This window comes from Peromyscus leucopus, chromosome 5, assembly GCF_004664715.2.
Source record: "Peromyscus leucopus breed LL Stock chromosome 5, UCI_PerLeu_2.1, whole genome shotgun sequence".
In the NCBI taxonomy this organism is placed as follows: Eukaryota; Metazoa; Chordata; class Mammalia; order Rodentia; family Cricetidae; genus Peromyscus; species Peromyscus leucopus.
Genome location: NC_051067.1, coordinates 64102269 through 64120731, shown reverse-complemented (window position 1 = coordinate 64120731; position 18463 = coordinate 64102269). Strand labels below are relative to the sequence as shown.

The 18463-nt window shown below is 44.2% G+C and overlaps 1 protein-coding gene across 1 annotated transcript in view; it reads left to right on the top strand.

Moving 5' to 3' along the window:
• Frmd4a (FERM domain containing 4A) overlaps positions 1-18463 on the top strand; it is a 335717-nt gene that overhangs the window by 231574 nt on the left and 85680 nt on the right. Inside the window, 2 exon segments of the mRNA XM_028895108.2 lie at positions 1497-1519; positions 16392-16475. Coding sequence (XP_028750941.1) covers positions 1497-1519; positions 16392-16475 — 107 coding nt within the window.

The window sequence follows — 18463 nt, the reverse complement described above, 5'->3', positions numbered from 1 at the left end:
GGTTTAATCTGCCTTTGTTTGATCCTCCAACCCCACACAAAAGAAGGTACCCCACTTGAGTTTGGTACCTTCTTTTGCCCTAAGAAAAACCAAATGGATACCTAGAAAGAATTACCTCCTCTCCCATAATAAGGCAAAGTAACAATCTTTAGTTTGAGACAGACAGACAGATAGGAATGTCGGCAGCGCAAATCCTAATTAGTCTTAAAAATAAAAACCGGGAGTCAGATATCAGGGTAAATGCTGAAAGATCAGAGAGACAAAGGAGCAAGCCAGAGCCACCTCTTATCTCGCCAACTCCTCAACCTGAAAGGAGTTAAGCTCCTGTCTCCACCCACCTTATATTCCTCTCTCTGCCCAGCCATATCACTTCCTGTTTCCTCCTCCCTGGTGCTGGCATTAAAGGCATGTGCCTCCCAAGTACTGGGATCAAAGGCATGAGCCTCCCAAGTACTGGGATCAAAGACATGAGATCCCAAGTGCTGGAATTAAAGGTGTATGCTACCACTGTCTGACCTCTATGGTTAATTAGTGGCTAGCTCCACACTCTGATCTCCAGGCAAGCTTTATTGTTAGAGCACAAACAAAATATCACAAGCATCGTCTATAACATTGGCAGGATGAGTTGAAGCACTATCATGAAGTTATTCTTTTAACAAGTGTTTATTGTGTGCTGCTGTGTCCAAGATAATTCTACCATGCTCACTGATGTCCACATGGGCTCTGGATTCCAATTCCAACAGTATAATTAGGAAAGAGCTCACTATTCCAAATGTAACAAAAGAAGTAGACAGTTGTAGCCTGGCACAGTGGCATGCACCTGTAATCCCAGCTGCTTTGGAAGTTGGGCCAGGAGGGCAGACTGCAGATGTCTGGAGGGAAAGGAAGGGAGGGTGGAAGGGACTGGAAGAGAAGGGGCTTAAAGGGGGGAGGTTTAAAGGAGGAAATAGAAAACTGAAGAGAGAGGGGGGAAAGAGAGTGGGGAGGAGGGAAGGAGAGAAAGGAGAGAGATAATTTGTGTATGTATGAGGAAAGGAGAGAAAGGAAAAAAGGGAGGGAGAGAGAAAAAGAGAATTTTATCCAGATATGTGCTCAGTTTAGAAGTTTTAAGCCTCATTTAGCTAGACTGGGGCCTTGAAATGTAAACTTATATATAAAGTTTGTGAAGTTTACATTGTGTCTCTTATTCGGGTGGCGTATGTACATAGTCTCCCTGACTCTGACCCACCAGATAGAGTCTCACTATGCAACCAAGGCTGATTTCAAACTCAGAATCCTCCTCCCTGAGCATCCCAAGTGCCGGGAATCACAGTTCCGGAAAGTTCTCCCACACCTGGCTGAGCGTTCCTCATCACTGAATCCAGAGAACAGGGTGGACAGCAGTAGGAAGCTTGTCTTAGCTTATTCAGCAGAGAAGTAGCCTTGATTCCAGGATGTGAGTTTTCATTCTTAACCATGGATCCATCCTGTTTCACTTGTTTGTTTTTCTTCCACAGGAAGCAAAAGGCGATTTCTCTAGGTGAGTCCCCGAAGTCATTCTCTTATTGGCTTAAAAATGTATTTGTTGCTTTTTCATTTAAAGAAACTACCTTGCACGAGCCTTGTAGGAGTGCGGCGCATTAATTGGTGAGATCCAGCTGTTGGACTGCCAGCTGAACAGGCAGTCTGGTGGGGCGCACACAGTGGTAGTGAGGACAGTATTCTTACCAAACGAACCTCCTTTGGGCTACTGAAAAGCTGAACTCGGAGCCCAGTGTTTCCAATGGCCATTGTTCTCAGGTGTCTCTGGGGAGCCGGGAATCGCTCCTGGGATGTAAATTTGGTTGCATATAACCGGACAGTTCTAACGAGGAGATGGAGAGATGCACATCTTTTTATCCTCTCACTTTAGTTACTGACTTTCAAGGGGGAGTATTAACAGCACAGAAATACCACTCCTGTCTGCCTTTCCATGGAAAGATGTTATGTTGAGAAAAAAACAAACAGACTTAACTGCTAAGGATAGCGTGAGTAATCCTGTGCCACGACTGGCTTGAACCTTCATTCATTGAGCACCATACACAGCGCAGCGCAGCTGAAATCGTCCCCCGTCTCTCATGTGCTACGTGGAGCCCCCACAGCACAGGGGATCGTAGCTAGCCCTCGGCAGAACAAACTGTGCATAGGCAGACATTTCCCAGGATTCTGGTTTATCAACATCTTCTGGGAAAAGCTCAGGATGGCCCATTCTTTAGGATCAAGATTTTCCTGTCAAAGGAATGACTATATGGCCAAGAAAGCAAAATATCCAGCCATATGGTTTCAAGAGCTGGGACTTAGAGCTCAGAGGTAGGACACCCCTGCCTGACAGATGTGAGGCCAGTTATAGCCCCCACCCCCACAGGGGGTGAAGAAAGATGAAAAGAAAAAGGTACAATGTTCTGGCCTAACAGGACAAAGGCAGAAAATTAATGTCAACAAGAAATAGACGTCAGATCTGGGGAAATGGTGCAGGGGATGAAGTGTTTACTATCTAGGCACGAGGACTTGAGTTCAAAGCCCCGGCACCCGTTTAGAAAGCACAGTACTAACTGTGTGTCCGTACCTCCAGTGCTGGGGCAGAAAGAGACAGAGACAAGAAGACTTCTAGGACTTGCCTGTCAGCCGGTCAGTCAAAGTGGTGAGCTCCAGGTTCAGTGAGAGACCCTGCCTCAAAAAGAGTAAGGGAAGTGGTTGAAGAAGCCACCTGAATCTGCTTCTGGTCCCTAGACTCGCCCTTACAGGAGGATGTTCCTGCACACTCACAGACCAAATCATATTTCTTCCCCATCAAGAGAACATGCATCTTACTATCTTTGAAGGTTTTTTTAAATCTATAAATGTACCCTGACCAGCCTGAGGTATGTGTTCTCAGTCAATTATCTCAGCTAAATGGAAAGGGATATTTTAAAATCTAAAATGATAGTTGGCAAGCTTTCTATATAAAGGACACATACCTGGCTTTCCCAGGTCACATGGTCTCCACTACAGAAATTGCACCTTGTCCAAGTGTCAAAGGTGCCTCATGTGGTAGGAGAATTAAGAAACATGGTTGTGTTTCAATAAAAATTTATTTAGGGAAACAGACATTTGAATGTTACATAAATCCTCATGGACCATGAATTTTTCTTCCTCTCCCTCCTTTTCTCTTGTTCTTCCTTCCCTTTCCTCCTCCTCACCTTCTTTATCTAAAAATGTAAGACCCCCCTCTTCATTCACAGGCCATACAAAAACAAGAGCGGATGGATAATGTGAGCCTGTACGCTAGAGTTAGCTGACTCCTTGTTGGTCCAAATTGTGGCCCCTTATCTCAGTTTGGGTGCTTTCTGTAAAGAGAGCTCCATGCCTCCTTTATTTGGGTTTCCCAAGTCTTTGGCAGGAAGTAGAGAGAGTCAGATTTTCACTATCTAACAGGTGTGGGAGGCCTTAGCCGGAGACCTTGAACTTGGCAAATGGCCAGTCCTCATTTACTTGTTGAATGAAGTTCATCTATTGAATGAAGCTTGCTCAGTTTGTAGACACTATAGCTTGTAATCTGCTCTTTGCTTTTTTCTTATGACCTGAGTTTGGGATTAGAATTGAGGGTTTCAACAAGTGCAAATCCACCCACTTAAAAAAGATGTCTGCAGTTCTGTGAAAACTGGTTGCAAGGCCACAAATCCAGGGGAGGCCTGTGTCCAATGTACTTACTCTGAAGAAACGTTTCCATTGGCCAGCTCAGAACCCACACATAGAGCACCCTGACCTGAGTTTTGTGTGTGTGTGTGTGTGTGTGTGTGTGTGTGTGTGTGTGTGTGTGTGCTGGAAACAACCTCTTCTGTCCCACAGATCCTGGGAGTGCAGCCACACAGGCTAACCACCAGGGAGGAAGAAGAGCAGGCCCCATAGTCCCTCACAGCCCCTTTGTCAGCTCCAGCCCACCGGTGTGTTAGTTGAAAGTAGATATGCAAAGGCTGTTGCATGGGTCAGAGCTGGCTAGCGGCTTCTCCGTAGCTGCAGCTGTCTAGAGAGAGAAGTAGCTAGCCGCCAGGAGAACTGGAGATCAGACAGTTCATGCAAGGTCAGTTTGTCTCATCCCAAAAAATCCACCCCACAGCATGCAGAGGTGAGCCATGACATGCCAATCCCGGACAACACATTGTTTTCTAAGGCAGGCTCAAGATCGGTAACTCTTGAGAATTCTCAGGGCCACTCTGCAAACATGGACTGTGGTTCAGCACACACACAGCTGAAAGCAGCAATGTGTAACCCCGGCACTGTGTGTCAGTATGCGGACAAAGACAACAGGATTCCCCGGTGCTCATCAGCCAACCAGCCAGGCAGAACTCAAGTACAGACTCAGTCAGAGACTGTCTCATGACAATAAGGTATAGGGCAATCAGAGAAGCCCCCCGATGCCAACCTCTGGTTTCCATATACCCACAGGCACATGTATTCACACCCATGGGAACACATCAATGAAGTGCACACATGAAAAGAAATAAATAATAAAATATTAAGAAAAATAGTCTCAAGAAAGTAATATATGCTTGAATTTGGGAATAAGACACATCATTTCTTTCTTTTTCTTTTGTTTTGTTTTTCAAGACAGGGTTTCTCTGTGTAGCTCTGGCTGTCCTAAAGCTCTGGAACTCACAGAGATCCACCTGCCTTTTTCTCCCAGGTGCTGGGACTAAAGGTATGTGCCACCACTGCCCAGCTTGATGCTTTTTTTTTTTTTTTTTTTTTTTTTGGTTTTTCGAGACAGGGTTTCTCTGTGTAGCTTTGAGCCTTTCCTGGAGCTCACTTGGTAGGCCAGGCTGGCCTCGAACTCACAGAGATCCGCCTGGCTCTGCCTCCCGAGTGCTGGGATTAAAGGCGTGCGCCACCAACGCCCGGCGATGCTTCATTTCTTATGTGTGCCTCTTGAGGGCTACTTCTAAGAAGATTCTCCATACCCAGGAGTTCGCCATACTGGTTCGGTAGCTGAACAACAGGCATTTTAGATTTGCCGTTTGCATAGTTAAGTTTTGTAGAAACTAGATTTTGACACTAGTCATTAATGCATGGTTCTTTTACCTTAGTTCGGTGTGCAACTGAATGGTTTTAATTTGTAAGCATTACCTGCCATAAATATGTTTTCCTCCACAACATCAATAAATAAATAAGCTTAGAAATATAGACCTTCGGAGAAGACTTTTGTATGTTTAGTCCAGGATCCAAGGCTTAATTCTAAGATGGCATAGAGTCTAGGTGGTCAAATAGCTGTTTAAATTAATGACCTCACACGAAAACCAAAGTAACCCTGGGGCTGGAAAAATGTCTCAGTGGTTAAGAATACTCGCTTCTCTTCCAGAGGACCCAAGTTTGATTCCCACCATCCACAAGGCAACTCCCAATCATTTTTAACTCTAGCCCCAGGGCATTACACACCCTCTTCAGACCCCCAAGGGCACTGCATTAATATGGTGTACAAGCTTACATATTAAAATAAAGTCTTCCCTAACCTGAGGGTCTTGAATCTGTCCCTTCCTAAAAGCCTACCTTGCCCTGGGCACTGCCTTTCTCTATTCAACAGTTCATCAAGTGGGATTTGACTCTACCTGTGGAGAATGAGTATTAAAAACCATACAGAACACACAAACCATAAGAACACCTTCACTGAAGCATGAGAGAAAGGAGGTTATGTTTGCCAGGGAGAGAGGCTGGAAGTGCTGGCAGAGTGTCCGTAGGAAGAGGCTGATACAGGGACAGCCCTGAACAAGAACAGCTCTGCTCTGCCACTTCCTGGCTCTTCTGTCTTTGCGCCCCTTTTTCTTGCTCAGCACATCCCAAAGAGTTTTCTTTCATATTTCTCTTTTCAGTTGATAGAAAGGCTCACAGCCTCTTCTTCGAGTTCTTTGAAATAGGACCTCTCTATATATCCCTGACTGTCCTGAAACTCACTATGTAGACCAGGCTGGCCTTGAACTCACAGAGATAGGATTTCCTCTGCCTCCCGAGTGCTAGGACTAAAGGTTTGTGCTCCACAACCAGCATTCTCAATGTGATAATGAAATGTTGGGTTAACAATGCTAAAAACCAATGCCTGAGATATAGACAGTTAAGTGAATAGTACCCATGATAGTGAGAAAAAATGTATCATGCGTGTTGATAGTCTGACACGGCGTAGACAAATTTGTATGCTATCATTAAAGGGTTAGGAAATAGTCTTATCTAAAAATAATGTTTTCTCACTTGTACTATTTTCCTCAGCACAGCACAAATAATCTTGCTTCATTTCCTGATGTGTGTTCATGTTTAAAAACAAATCGCATGTGTCACCGTTCAGGAAGTGAGCAGAGTTGGCATTTCTGTCTGAAAACAATTGAATAGCCTCCAAGCTATCAACCAGGGCAGCTATAGGAGCTAATGTTAGGTGGGGTGGGCCCAATACAGAATAAAACCCAAAAGTCTTCATGGAATCATCATAGATCAGTGTTAGTCAACTAGCAGATATTGCCTACAAACAAGGTTTATTCATTACAATGTCCCAGTTTCTTGACTGTTCAGCCCATATATGTATGTATGTGTGAAGGCACATGTGTACATGTGCATATAGACACCAGAGGTCTATATCAAGTGCCCTTTTCCATGCTCTCCACCTTGGTTTTTGAGACAGAGTCTCTCACTGATTAGCTGGAGTGACTGGCCTCTGAATCTCTGCAATCCTGTCTCCTCTTCCCAGCTGGGATCCCAGACACATAGCACCATGCCTGACTCTTTTCATGGGTGGTGGGGATCTGAACTCAGGTCTCATCCCTGCACAGCAAGTAGCTTAATCACTGAGTCACCCCCCAAACCCCTCTTGGGATAGTTTTGTTGTTGTTGTTTTGTTTTGTTGGAGATAGGGTTTCTCTGTGTAGTTTTGGTGCCTGTCCTGGATCTTGCTCTCTGTAGACCAGACTGGCCTCAAACTCACAGAGATCTGCCAACATCTGCCTCCCAAGTGCTGGGATTAAGAGTGTGCACCACCACCACCCAGTGGGATGTTTTTATTTAATATCTTTTTTAAAATCCTTGAGCTACTATAGAAAAGTAGTATCTATTTCTTACTAAATCATTGAAAAAAAAAAAAACACTCATTGAATCAATCTACTGGGAATCCAAACTTTCAAGTGAGATTCTAATTTGAGTTAACAGGAGATAATTACAGTGTTGCATTAAACAAACCATTATGGACAATAACTTGTTTTCATTTTTGTTTGGGAACATTTTTTTCATAAAGAAAAGTTATTTAGACACACACACACACACACACACACACACACTCTGACCCATCTCTTTATACTAATCTTGAGAATCATCACGTCTTCACTTTCAATAGCTCTTTGGAACTTTCTGGAAATATGATAGAAACATCTTTTTAAATAATTATTTTCCACTGGTCATGGAAGCTCGTGCATGTAACCCTGGCATCAGGGAAAGCTGGAGCGGAAGGACCTCCATGAACTTAAGGCCTGCCTGAACTACACACAGCCTCGAACCTAAGGCCTGCCTGGACTACACACGGTGCTCCAGGCCAACCTGGGCTACAGAGTGTAGTACTCTGTCACAGAACAAAAATTATGATAATAATCTTAAACATTTTTCCAAGTTGAAACACCATTAATCACTGATATCAAAAACCACAGCACCCCTGACATACAGAATCCTCAGTGCGCTACAGGCCAGAAGGACGCATGACTCATGAAAGAGGCAATAAGGTTGTTACTTTCTTTTCCTCTCTAGTTTCCATTCTGTTTTAGTTTTCCTTGTCTTTTTTCACGATAGATAAGTGAATAAAGTGTAACTGATAGTGAAATTGAAAAACATGAAGCTAAGCGTCGTCACTTCAGAATGGCCGTTAGAGCCACACGGAACAAAATGTACTGAGGTGTCCCCAATTTGACAAGTGTTTGAGTGGCTTCCTTAAACTAGCTGTATGGTGTTTTTATTTGTGATCTGATTAGAGTAAAGTAATTTTTACGGGGGGGAGGGGAAGAGTCACCTGGGACAAATGAAAACATCTGTTCCATAGAATGTTTTGGTAACAAGCTTTATTAAAACAGAATTACCAAAGCTCTGCTGCCCTGGGCTGTCTACTAGGACCTGGAAATACCTTTGTTACAGAAGACTAGAGGAGCTGATGTTAATCACTACAGCAAGTTCCCGCAACACAAGCTGTGTTAGCATCCATAAGCCAACTGGAAAAGACTCATGGGAAAGAAATTCCATTTAAAGGTCCACGAACTACACTATGTTCATCTGGTGGACTCTCCATTTAGCAAACTCCTCCACGCACTGAGAGGCAGGGAAAGATGGGAAGCCCTAACAGGCCCAGCAGTCCAGAAAAACGCAGTCCTGAAAGGCGAAGAAGGGAGATTTTGGTTGACTAGCTGGGAGTTAGCGTATAGGATGTTGTTACCAGTTCTTGTGCTCCTGTGACTGAAATACCTGCACAAACAACCAAAGAGTGGAGGGACTCATCCGGGCTCACATTCCAGAGGGTTCCATCCATGGTTGTCTGGCCTCGTGTACTGGTACAAAACATCATGGTAGTAAGTGTGTGTGGTGGGAGGAAGTGTTCACACCTGGCTTAAAGGAAGCAGAACACAAGACAGGAAGTAGCCTGGGTCATTTACCTCCTAGAACCCTCCCCCAGTAGACAACCTACTTCCTTCAGCTTGACTCCACTTCCCAAAGTTTCCAGAAATCCAAGATAGCACGCCCACCCCCATCTAGGGACCAAGCATTCAGAACATGAGCCTGTGGGGGACATTTCAAATTCAAACCATAATAACATCTTACACAAATAAATGCTGGTCTATGTGAGAGAATCTGAGCTTATGGGGCCAGGGGTTAGTGGTTGGGAAGAAATCTTACTGTATCCCTGAGATAGCATCTGTGGGGTTCTATTATGTTTCTTTTCAAAAGGAAACCCCTGCTTTTGGAAATAAAGCCATGTATTGCTCAATCGATAGAGACAAGCAGCAGCCCTCATTAACACAAGAGGTTGATTTTCAAATGAGGAGTTGCAGTGTTTATTTATGCTGAAACATTCCCACTAACTCCCAGAAGCCACATGTTCTTAGGTCCCTGGGAGAGCAATTAAAAGCAAAGAGCATAATGACCTTTTAATATTTTATCTCCTATAAACCATGGGACTGTATGGTCACTAGTCTAGTGAGAAAGAAACTTTGGTGAACAAAAAACAGTGTTCTCCTGAGGGTTTTTTGTGTTTTTTTTTTTTTTTTCTCTTTTCCTTTTCACTTATGAAATCTGGTCTGCCCCCTTTGAAAGTGCATAGTAGTTAATGTAAATTAAAATGGGCTTACTAGTCTCTAACAATTCTGGGCTTTGAAGTCTTTCTAGTCAAGCCAGAGAATGCAAGTCATGGGCTTGCGCAAGTATTTTAGAAATTCCCGGAAACGACAAGAAAGATCTCATTTTCTTGTACACATCTTTGAAACATGATATGCGCATTCATATCAATGGCTAGCTTTCAAAAGATGAGATAGTGTATCTCCTTGCCTACCTTCTAGAGTTGAGGGCTGATAGCTCTAAACAACACTGTGATGTTGCCTACTCTTTCGTTGCTATGATAAAACACCATGACCAAAAGTAATTGAAGAAAGAGTAGTTTATTTTGGCTTCTGGTTCCAGACAGATAGAGAGGCTATCATGGCAGGAAGGTATGGCATGGTGAGAGGATCAGGAAGCTGACTGTTCACATGTTCATCCACACACAGGAAGCAGAAAAAGAGAGCAGGAAGTGGGTCAAGGCTAGAAACCCTTAAAGCCTACCCCCCCCCCCCGTGTGTTTTTCCCAGCAAGGCTGTACCTCCCCCAAACAGTCACCAACCGGGGGCCAATTATACAACACCATGAGCCTATGGGAGATGTTTCTCATTCAAACCACCACAACTACAAACCAAAGTTTGCAGATTCCTTAAGCCATAGCTTTTCATTTACACGAATGATTTGCATCTAAGTCAGCAAATTGATGTATTATAAGTCATTATTAGACATTTTGATCATCTAGTGTCTATTTTCATACAAATGGATATGGGGGAGGGATGGGGAAAGTTGTTATGGGGTCTCACTCTATAGTCCAGGCTGGCCTGGAGATCAGGATCCCCTGCCTCAGCCTCCTGAGTGCCAGCATTACAAACAGGCACTGTCATACCTGCCTCCTACAATTTTTGAATGGCCATGAAAGAGAAAACAGTGGCCACCCTCTTCGGGCTGGAGAAAGAGGTTTGCTGAGACATTTTAGGTAAGAAGTGAAGACAAAGACACAGATATTTATGTTAGTAATGGCTTACATGTAGGATACAGCTTTCATAACCCAACGAGTTCTATCAACACTTCAACATGTCACTTCCCTTAGTGAAGTTTCCCAAGGGGAAAAAGGTGTCATATGTTAGACTTGAAGCGTACTTCTCATCTCAGTGAATTGAAATTAATATGATTCTCATATATCCGCTTGTTTGAAAAGAGAGAGGTGTGCGTGGAGTTTTCCCATGATTAGAAAATGTCCCGGAGAGTCACGAGTAATCGAGAAGCTGCAGGACTCTGTCACACCAGTGGCAGCTTCCAACAGGAACAGAATCTGAGAGTTTGGAGTGAAGTGTTCACACAGAAAAGCTATGAGCGTTTCCAGAAAGCTTTGTTTTGTGCAGGGAAGTCCATTTGAGCTTTTGGGTGTGTGATTTACATTTCAAAGCGCAAAAATACATTGCTTTTTTTTTTTTGCAAGTTGATACCATTCAAATCCTATGGGAATTGTTCAGCTATAAAGGGAGGAGGGAACTTTATGTTGTGACTCTTTTGTTAAATATGGATTTAATCTCGGTATCACATTTTGAGAGAACTCTGAAGAGCACAGAGGTTCATGGTCATGACACTGTGTCAAATTTTCAGAGTTGAGATTCCCAAGTTAAAGGCGGACATTGTGGGAGTAATCAGTTGTTTTCTCTGTCTCTTTGAGTGGAATTGTTTGCCTGAAATCACAGGCTACAGAAAGAAATCTTAACTTGTTTTGCATTTTATGCATTTACAACTAAATGAGAAGTTCACAGGAATTTCCTTGAAGCCTAGGAAAATTAAATTCACTAAGAATACCCATATAACTGAGCAATTAGCATCAGAAATGAAGGATAAATAATTCATGAACGTGTTAAGATGTTAGTGTTAGCCCATGGTACATGTCCAAAATCCAGAAACCCATGGAGAAAAATAATCTCTGAGTCTCCAGATGTTTTCCTTGGTCTGCAGATGTCATGTGCAAAGACAAAGATTTCACATTATACATGAGCCCCGAAGTGGAAGATTTTGATGACATCTTCTAAGCCATCAGCTCCCCTGAACCTTCTCCCCACATCTGGGCAGGCATGTGGTGGGAAGGAAATGAGCATGTGTGTGCTGGCATCCTTTTCTTTGTTTTGTGTATTATAATCTCGGTGTTGCCTTGCTCACCGTCAGAAAACAAAGGGGTTTAGAGAGGAAGAAGAAAGAAGTAAAGATAAGAACTGTTTCTTGCACCCTTCTTGAAAATCAGGAGAGGATCAGTCTATAATTTCACTTCTTAAGCATCATGGGGTTTTCTAGGTTCGTTGTACAACTGAATAAAGGAATGCTGACTGGCAGGGCATACCTGAACCCTGAGGTTCCCAGGGCTTCCAGATTCAGACTCTCTCGATTTAGAATGTCTCAGATCCCAGACAAGTGATTAAGTGCTGGTCCCAGGCGGGAATTAACACCCTGACCAGGCAGGGCTGGCATCAAAGAGATGGCTCTCCCTGAGCAAAAACACAGATGTTGCCGGAAGCGGCGGTGTGTGTCTGTAATGCCAGCATTTGGTGGTGGGGATGGGGTACGGGGAAGAAGATCAAGAATTCAAGGTCAGGGACTGGAGAGATGGCTCAGCAGGTAAGGACAGTTGCTCTTGCAGAGGACCCAGGTTCGAGTTCCAGGATCCACGTGGCAGTTACAGATGATTGTCTCTATGGTAACTCCAGTTCCAGGAGATCCAGTACCACCTTTGTCCTCCATGGGCACCAGGCACACATGTAGTACACAGACATGCATACAGGCAAAACATCTATACGTATTAAATAAAGATAATTTTTTTTAAATTTAAGATCAACCTTGGCAGCATAGGGAGTTTGAAGCCAACCTCAGCTAGATGAGACTGGACCCTGTCAGGGGTGGGTCAGGATAGAGAAGAAGGAAGAAGGGGAGGAGGAAGCAGGAAAAGGAGGAGGATGGGGAAGAGGGAGGAAGAGAAAGAAAAAGGAAGATGAATGTTTTTACCAGGTAAAAGACATAGTAAAACATGCCCTTGAGTTGAACAGATGGCCTTGCCACCAAATAGGTTAAGAAAAGTTTGTTTCCTGGAGGATTTTGGTTTTTGGAAATGTGTGCAAAGGGTTGTATAGTCCTATTCAAGAACATTCTTTCCCTGGCGAACCATAGCTTCATGATAATGCTCATCAAATACGCAGAGTTTAGTTGCTGCTCACATAGCATTCTGGTCTCACCGTTTCTGAGTTTCTGATGATTCTCTTGTGCTACATTAGGTTTATTTTTGAAACAGTGATTTCAGGACAGGTTCTCCTGCCCTAAACATACCCCAGAGACCCTGGGTTTCTCCTCCAATGTATGGATATCTCATTTGGCCCAAGGGGAATTTCCTGAAAATGTTATTTCCAAGATTTTAAAAAAGATTTTGTTTTTATTTATAATGTGTGTGCACATGAGTGCAGTGCTCGTGAAGACCAGAAAAGGGTATCAGATCCCCTAGAGCTGGTGTTACAGGTGGTTATGAGCTACCTGATGTGGGTTCTGGGACCAAACTCAGGGCCTCTGAAAAAGCAGTATTGACTCTCAGCTCTTGACCTCTGAGCCATTCTCCAGCTCCTTCTAGACTTTCCTTTAAGGAAAACACATGGTAGATTTTACCAACCCTTTCTGGTGCCGAACTTTGTCCTTGATCATTTTATATATCTTGGCTAAATATGTTTTTCTGTGATGTAACAAGTTCTCTATTTGTCATATTGCTAGAGATCTTTTTTTTTTCCTCCTGTAGATCACTCTCACTTCCCATGTTTTAGGTAGCCGACCACAAGCACATTATCTCAACGTACCTCCTCCCCGAAAAAACCAGCACAGCCTTGAAATACCATTTCTATACTGGCAACAATAACAGCTACCTAAACTTTGTATGTAAAATCTAGATAATATTAAAAATAACACTGGGCATTTTTTTTGTAAACAACTGATTGTCTAAGAGGTTTCTTTTTAATTTTTTGGTTTCTAAAAACAGAGTATGACCGTGAACTGTTTTACAGTATGTTTTAAGCTAGTGTTCATCAGTCATACTGAACTTGGGGATAATAGCATCATGAAGAAGACTGGAACTTCCAGCATGTGTTAGGCTACAGCCTTGTAGAGTCCCAAGCAGGCACCTCTCCCATTGGGGTGACTCTTTCCCACCCTAGTACTAACCAGGCCCATCATTCTTGGCTCCTAAGGGCAGAGGCACAACCTGGCTATAGAACATTAAAGCGGCTTTCTTATTTCCAGCTGCACATGTTGCCCAGACTGACAAGGCTGGACACCTCTAAGTGACTGCAAGTGTTTATAAACAGCAAAAAAGGCAGAGCATGTCCACAGACTCATCCTCTGGGGATGCCTGGGCGTCATGGATCCCTTCCAGAGTTTAATGGATTTGGACAGGCTTCACGCCCTGGTGACTTCTCTATATACGTTTCTGGGTAACCTTGCCCTGGAGGAGAGCAAGAGAATCCATGGCAAGCCTCGGCAAGGAAGGGAAGCCTGTGGCTTTCATCAGGAATGTTTGTTTGCCAACAAACCTGTGGTTGGTAGGGAAAAGGATCTCTTCCTCCTTGGGTTCCTTCCCCAAATATACTTTAGATGTGATGAGAGAGGAGCCCGAACTCAGGTTTCAGCTCCGTAAAGATACTACTCATTGCTTCTCACAGTTCCAACAAATAAAACCCTACCTGGCAAAAGAGCCTATTGACATTTAAGACATCACCCTTAGCCCCAATGAGCTGTTGAGCCAAATTTCCGTGTTCAAGTATCCACAGTTAAGGGGGCAGATAAGACCCTCGGTCCACCCCTACGGATTCTCAAGTGTTTGGCCAACTGAATGTTGGCTTACCTTGTGCCTCCCTGGCATGTAATTCTAAGACAGAGTTGATAATCTCATTTTCCTAAGCACCAGGAGTTTCCCTCTTTGAAAATCTCCTTGGACCTTATTAAGCTATCATTGAAGGTCCTCAAAATTCTATCTTTTCGGTCTCATTGTCCCTTACATACGAGCCACACTAATTGAGCTCTTCCAATCAAGTTACTCAGCTGCCTTGATGGTAAATCCGAGTTCTGTACCCCTTTTCACACAGGGTCATCCCCAAAGCCCACTTTTATACCAGACCCAAAAAAGGCCTTCATTTTCTTGAAACTCTCGTATTGCTTGTTTAAGTTAACATGCTCTAACTTTATTCCTCTACGCACACTGCCAGTTATCTTTGAATGAACGTCTCTCATTGTCTCATCCACCTGGGAACACTTGTTGGGTGTGGACTGTGTTCTATCCCATCTGCATCTCCCCCGGTACTTTCTTTTGAACACTGAGGACTCTAGCTTATTGGCCAGTAGATGACACATCCTTTCATTACTGAGCACTTGGATACATTGAGTCAAAGCATTCCAAGTTGAGAATTCCCTTCTGATTGGCTGTTTGAAGATGACTACATGAACATTCCTGTTCTTATTCTTAGTAAATTTGGAAAATGCCAGCAGTTCTAATGTTATTAAACATCTGGATGATTCCTAGACACCACTGAAATGAACCTGGATTATTGGCATGGTTTTCCCCATTTGCATTTGGTGATGGAGCTGCTGATGGCATTGCTGTTTGGTGGTGTTTTGTACTCGGGATACGAAGAACTTCTGATCTTTAGGTTGACAGCGTAGGTTTAAGGGTGACTGCTTTCCAGTCACCCCAGGATATTGGTACCTGTATCTGTGGCCTTCCCATCCCATTCCCCTTGCCTCCTCCTAATTTTTCCTTCTTTCCTATTTACTTATTGATCTCCTGTTCATTGCTTGTATGTGGTAAAGTCCAAGCTCCTGATAGCCAGTGTTTACCCAGCTCTATATGAGCAACACAAAAAGCTACCAGTATCCCAGGTTAGTGCTATGGATCTAATGCAAGTCTCCACAAGATGAACCCTGGCAAGCCCAGCTGGTAAACTTGAGGCTTGGGAGTAGGCCAGTTTAAGGAAACACTATTTAGATACCAGAACCATGTCCAAGTATATACTGTTAATAGCTCTAGAAATTGAGTGTGGGTATAGACAGCAGGGACCCCTAGCATAAAGGGGGTACTGAACTACTAAGTGAATAGGCACAGGTGTGTATAACCCTTAGACTATGAGTCACATAGCCATAAGAATAGCCCAACACAAAAGAGTAAACTTACTTAGAATATTAAGAGATGTATTGAGACTATATAACTCTGACTACGTAGATCAGTATGAACTTTGTAGATGATAAAGTCATTGTTCCATAGTGCCAAAGGTTGATCATGTTGGTGCTCTAGAGGGTAATTAGCTATCTGAAGAAGGTTGGTTGAACCAGCGGAGTTTAAACTATCGTCAACCCCGAGCATGTGTGATTTTATGGGAGATGACAGTTCAGTTCCAGGACCAGCTGCATCAACCCTCCTCAGAGTCCCAGATCATCTGCCTCACACTTGCTAAGTAGTCTCCAAGCTTGTCCAAAGGAAAGGTTATTTATGTATCACACTGACGAAACAGTTTCCAGCAGGAGGTGAGTCTAGAGAGGCCAAAGGTGCTTCGGGAAGGAGGAGAGAGTCTGCCCTTCTTGGAATCTGCACCCAACTGCAGGGGCCCTGGAAGCTTCTCCTGGGATCCACCCCCCTGGGATCCTTTTCTTCCCACATTCCTGCCCAGTGCTGCTCAGAACCCAGCACACAGTCAGGGTCTCTGTGAGGGCAGCAGTTGTGAGGCTGTCAACGTGTGTATCCCTGGCTCTGCACTGGAAAAGGAGGCCCCTCAGCTTGTGTGTCCCATGTTCTTTCCCCTCTGTATCACATAAACAAAAACAACCCCTTCACCTGTCACTGGAAAAGGAGACCCCTCAGCTTGTGTGTCCCGTGTTCTTTCCCCTCTGTATCACATAAACAAAACCCACCCCCTCACCTGTCACTTGCCATTCACTATAAGGGAGCAGATGTCAGGCCTTCAGTCAGTCACGTCATATGAAGCAGGGTGATTATTTTCTCAGAAGGTGATGTGTTGTTTCTTGACTGTCTCTTTCAGCAATGAGGTGGTGAGGAGTGACCTAAAAAAGCTGCCAGCCCTTCCTACCCAAGCCCTGAAGGAGCACCCCTCCCTGGCCTACTGGTAAGACTCCCCATCCCAGAACCTTCTCACAGACAAGTCTTCAAGGAGGGCACAGGCTTCGGACCACTAAGCCCGACTCTATCAGCTCCCACAGGCCTCGTGGACCCCCTGCTGTGTCAGGGAACTTAGATGTTCAGAACTGCTCTCCGAGTCAGAGGTAGTGGTGTATGCCGATAATACCAGCATTTGGGAAGAATGGGGCAGAAAAATTGCAAGTTTGAGACCAGCATAGGCTACACAGTAAGTTCCAGGATAGCTTGGGCTAGAGTAAAACCCTGTCTCGAAAGGAAGGAAGAAAGGAAGGAAGGAAGGAAGGAAGGAAGGAAGGAAGGAAGGAAGGAAGGGAGGGAGGGAAAGGGGAAGAAGGGGAAGGGGAAGGAAGAAGAGAAGGAAGGAAAGAAGAGAGAGAGAGAGAGAGAGAGAGAGAGAGAGAGAAAAAGCCAGAGACCATTATCTGCATATATTTTCATAGCAAACATGTTAGATCTCACTGTTAATAATATTTTTTATGATTTCACTTTTGGAATGGTACCTCCTGAAGAAGCCTTCCCTGTGCTGGTCCAGTTTCATGTAGGAATGCTGTGATGGATGACAGGATGTGGGAGGTCTGGAGGGGTGAGAAAGGCCGGGGCATCGTTTCCTTGGCAACAGAAGAAACGGGTTATTTCCTTTCTCCTTGGTGTTTCCTATATCCCGATTTAGCCCATTGTAACCTTATGCCATAGTTCATCAGCCGAGGCCTGAATTGCCTGATTCCACGTGATTTAGGCATTTGCGGTTGGGCTGTGGTGGAGCGGGACTCGCATTCCTGAGGAGTGTGTTGGAATCCGGCTGGGTACTTACACACTGCCCTCTGCCCTCCGACAAGGACAGGGCTGTATCCCGGTGGTCCTTCTGACCCTTCTTAGAAAGCAGTGTGGCAGCTCATAGTGAAAGACATCGTCGTCATGGCAGGACACCTGATGGTATAGGCCTGCAACCCCAGCTTCTCAGAGGGCTGAGGCAGGAGGATTGAAGATCTCCCTGAGCTACACAGAGTAAAATCAAAGCCAGTAACTTAGTGAGACCTTGTCTTTAAAAAAATGTTTAAGAGTTGGAATGTAATTTAGTGATACGATGTTTGCTTAGCATGTGTGAGGCCCTCAGTACAAGAAAGAGAGGGGAGGGGAGGGGATGGGGGAGGGAGGGGAGGGGAGGGGAGAGAGAGAAGACAAAAAGCACTGAACAAGTTCATCCTAGTAAACCACAACACAGAGCTCACTTGTAAATATATTCTAAAGTTTTTGAACCAGTTTTTCAAGCAGTTTTTCAAGCAGACTTGAGGATGCCTTCAGATTGGGTAGCTCGGGTCTTACATAATGCAGAGTTCTTTAGTGAGATGAAACCCACACTCAGAAATCACTTTTCTCAGAGAAGCCCTACTCCTGAAGAGCAGGACTCAAAACTGTGAGCGCCTACCTGTAGACTGCCCTCCCCCGCTCCACCTCAGACCCAATCCATTACCATTCTTCCTTTGGGAATGTGTCTATAAATAAAGAACAGGCTTATGCCAAGGACTTCAAATTTAAAACCTGTCCAGGTGATATTTGTGAGTTGAAGGCCAGCCTGGGCTATCTAGTGAGACGTTGTCTCATTAAAAAAGATTGATGATAATGCCTGGAGAGGCCAATAGTTCTCACATGCGGGATGACTTACGCTCGAGAACTGTAACTTGGTAGACAGTCTGGAGTCAGAATTGCCTTTGACCTAATTCATCCCTCAATCATGTCTTTATTTATTGTCTAACATTGTTAATCCAACCCCCAGGCCAATTGCAGGGCTCCCTCTCTCCGCTCCCCCTCATTCTGGATCATTCTTGCATTGTCTCCAATGCAAGATCCTCTGTGTTCATGTTATTAGTAATGGAGAAAGCCTTCCTTCTGGCTCTGCTTTCTGCCTTTTATCAGCATGACTATCTCTCTTCCTGAACAGCTGACCCTTAGCCATCT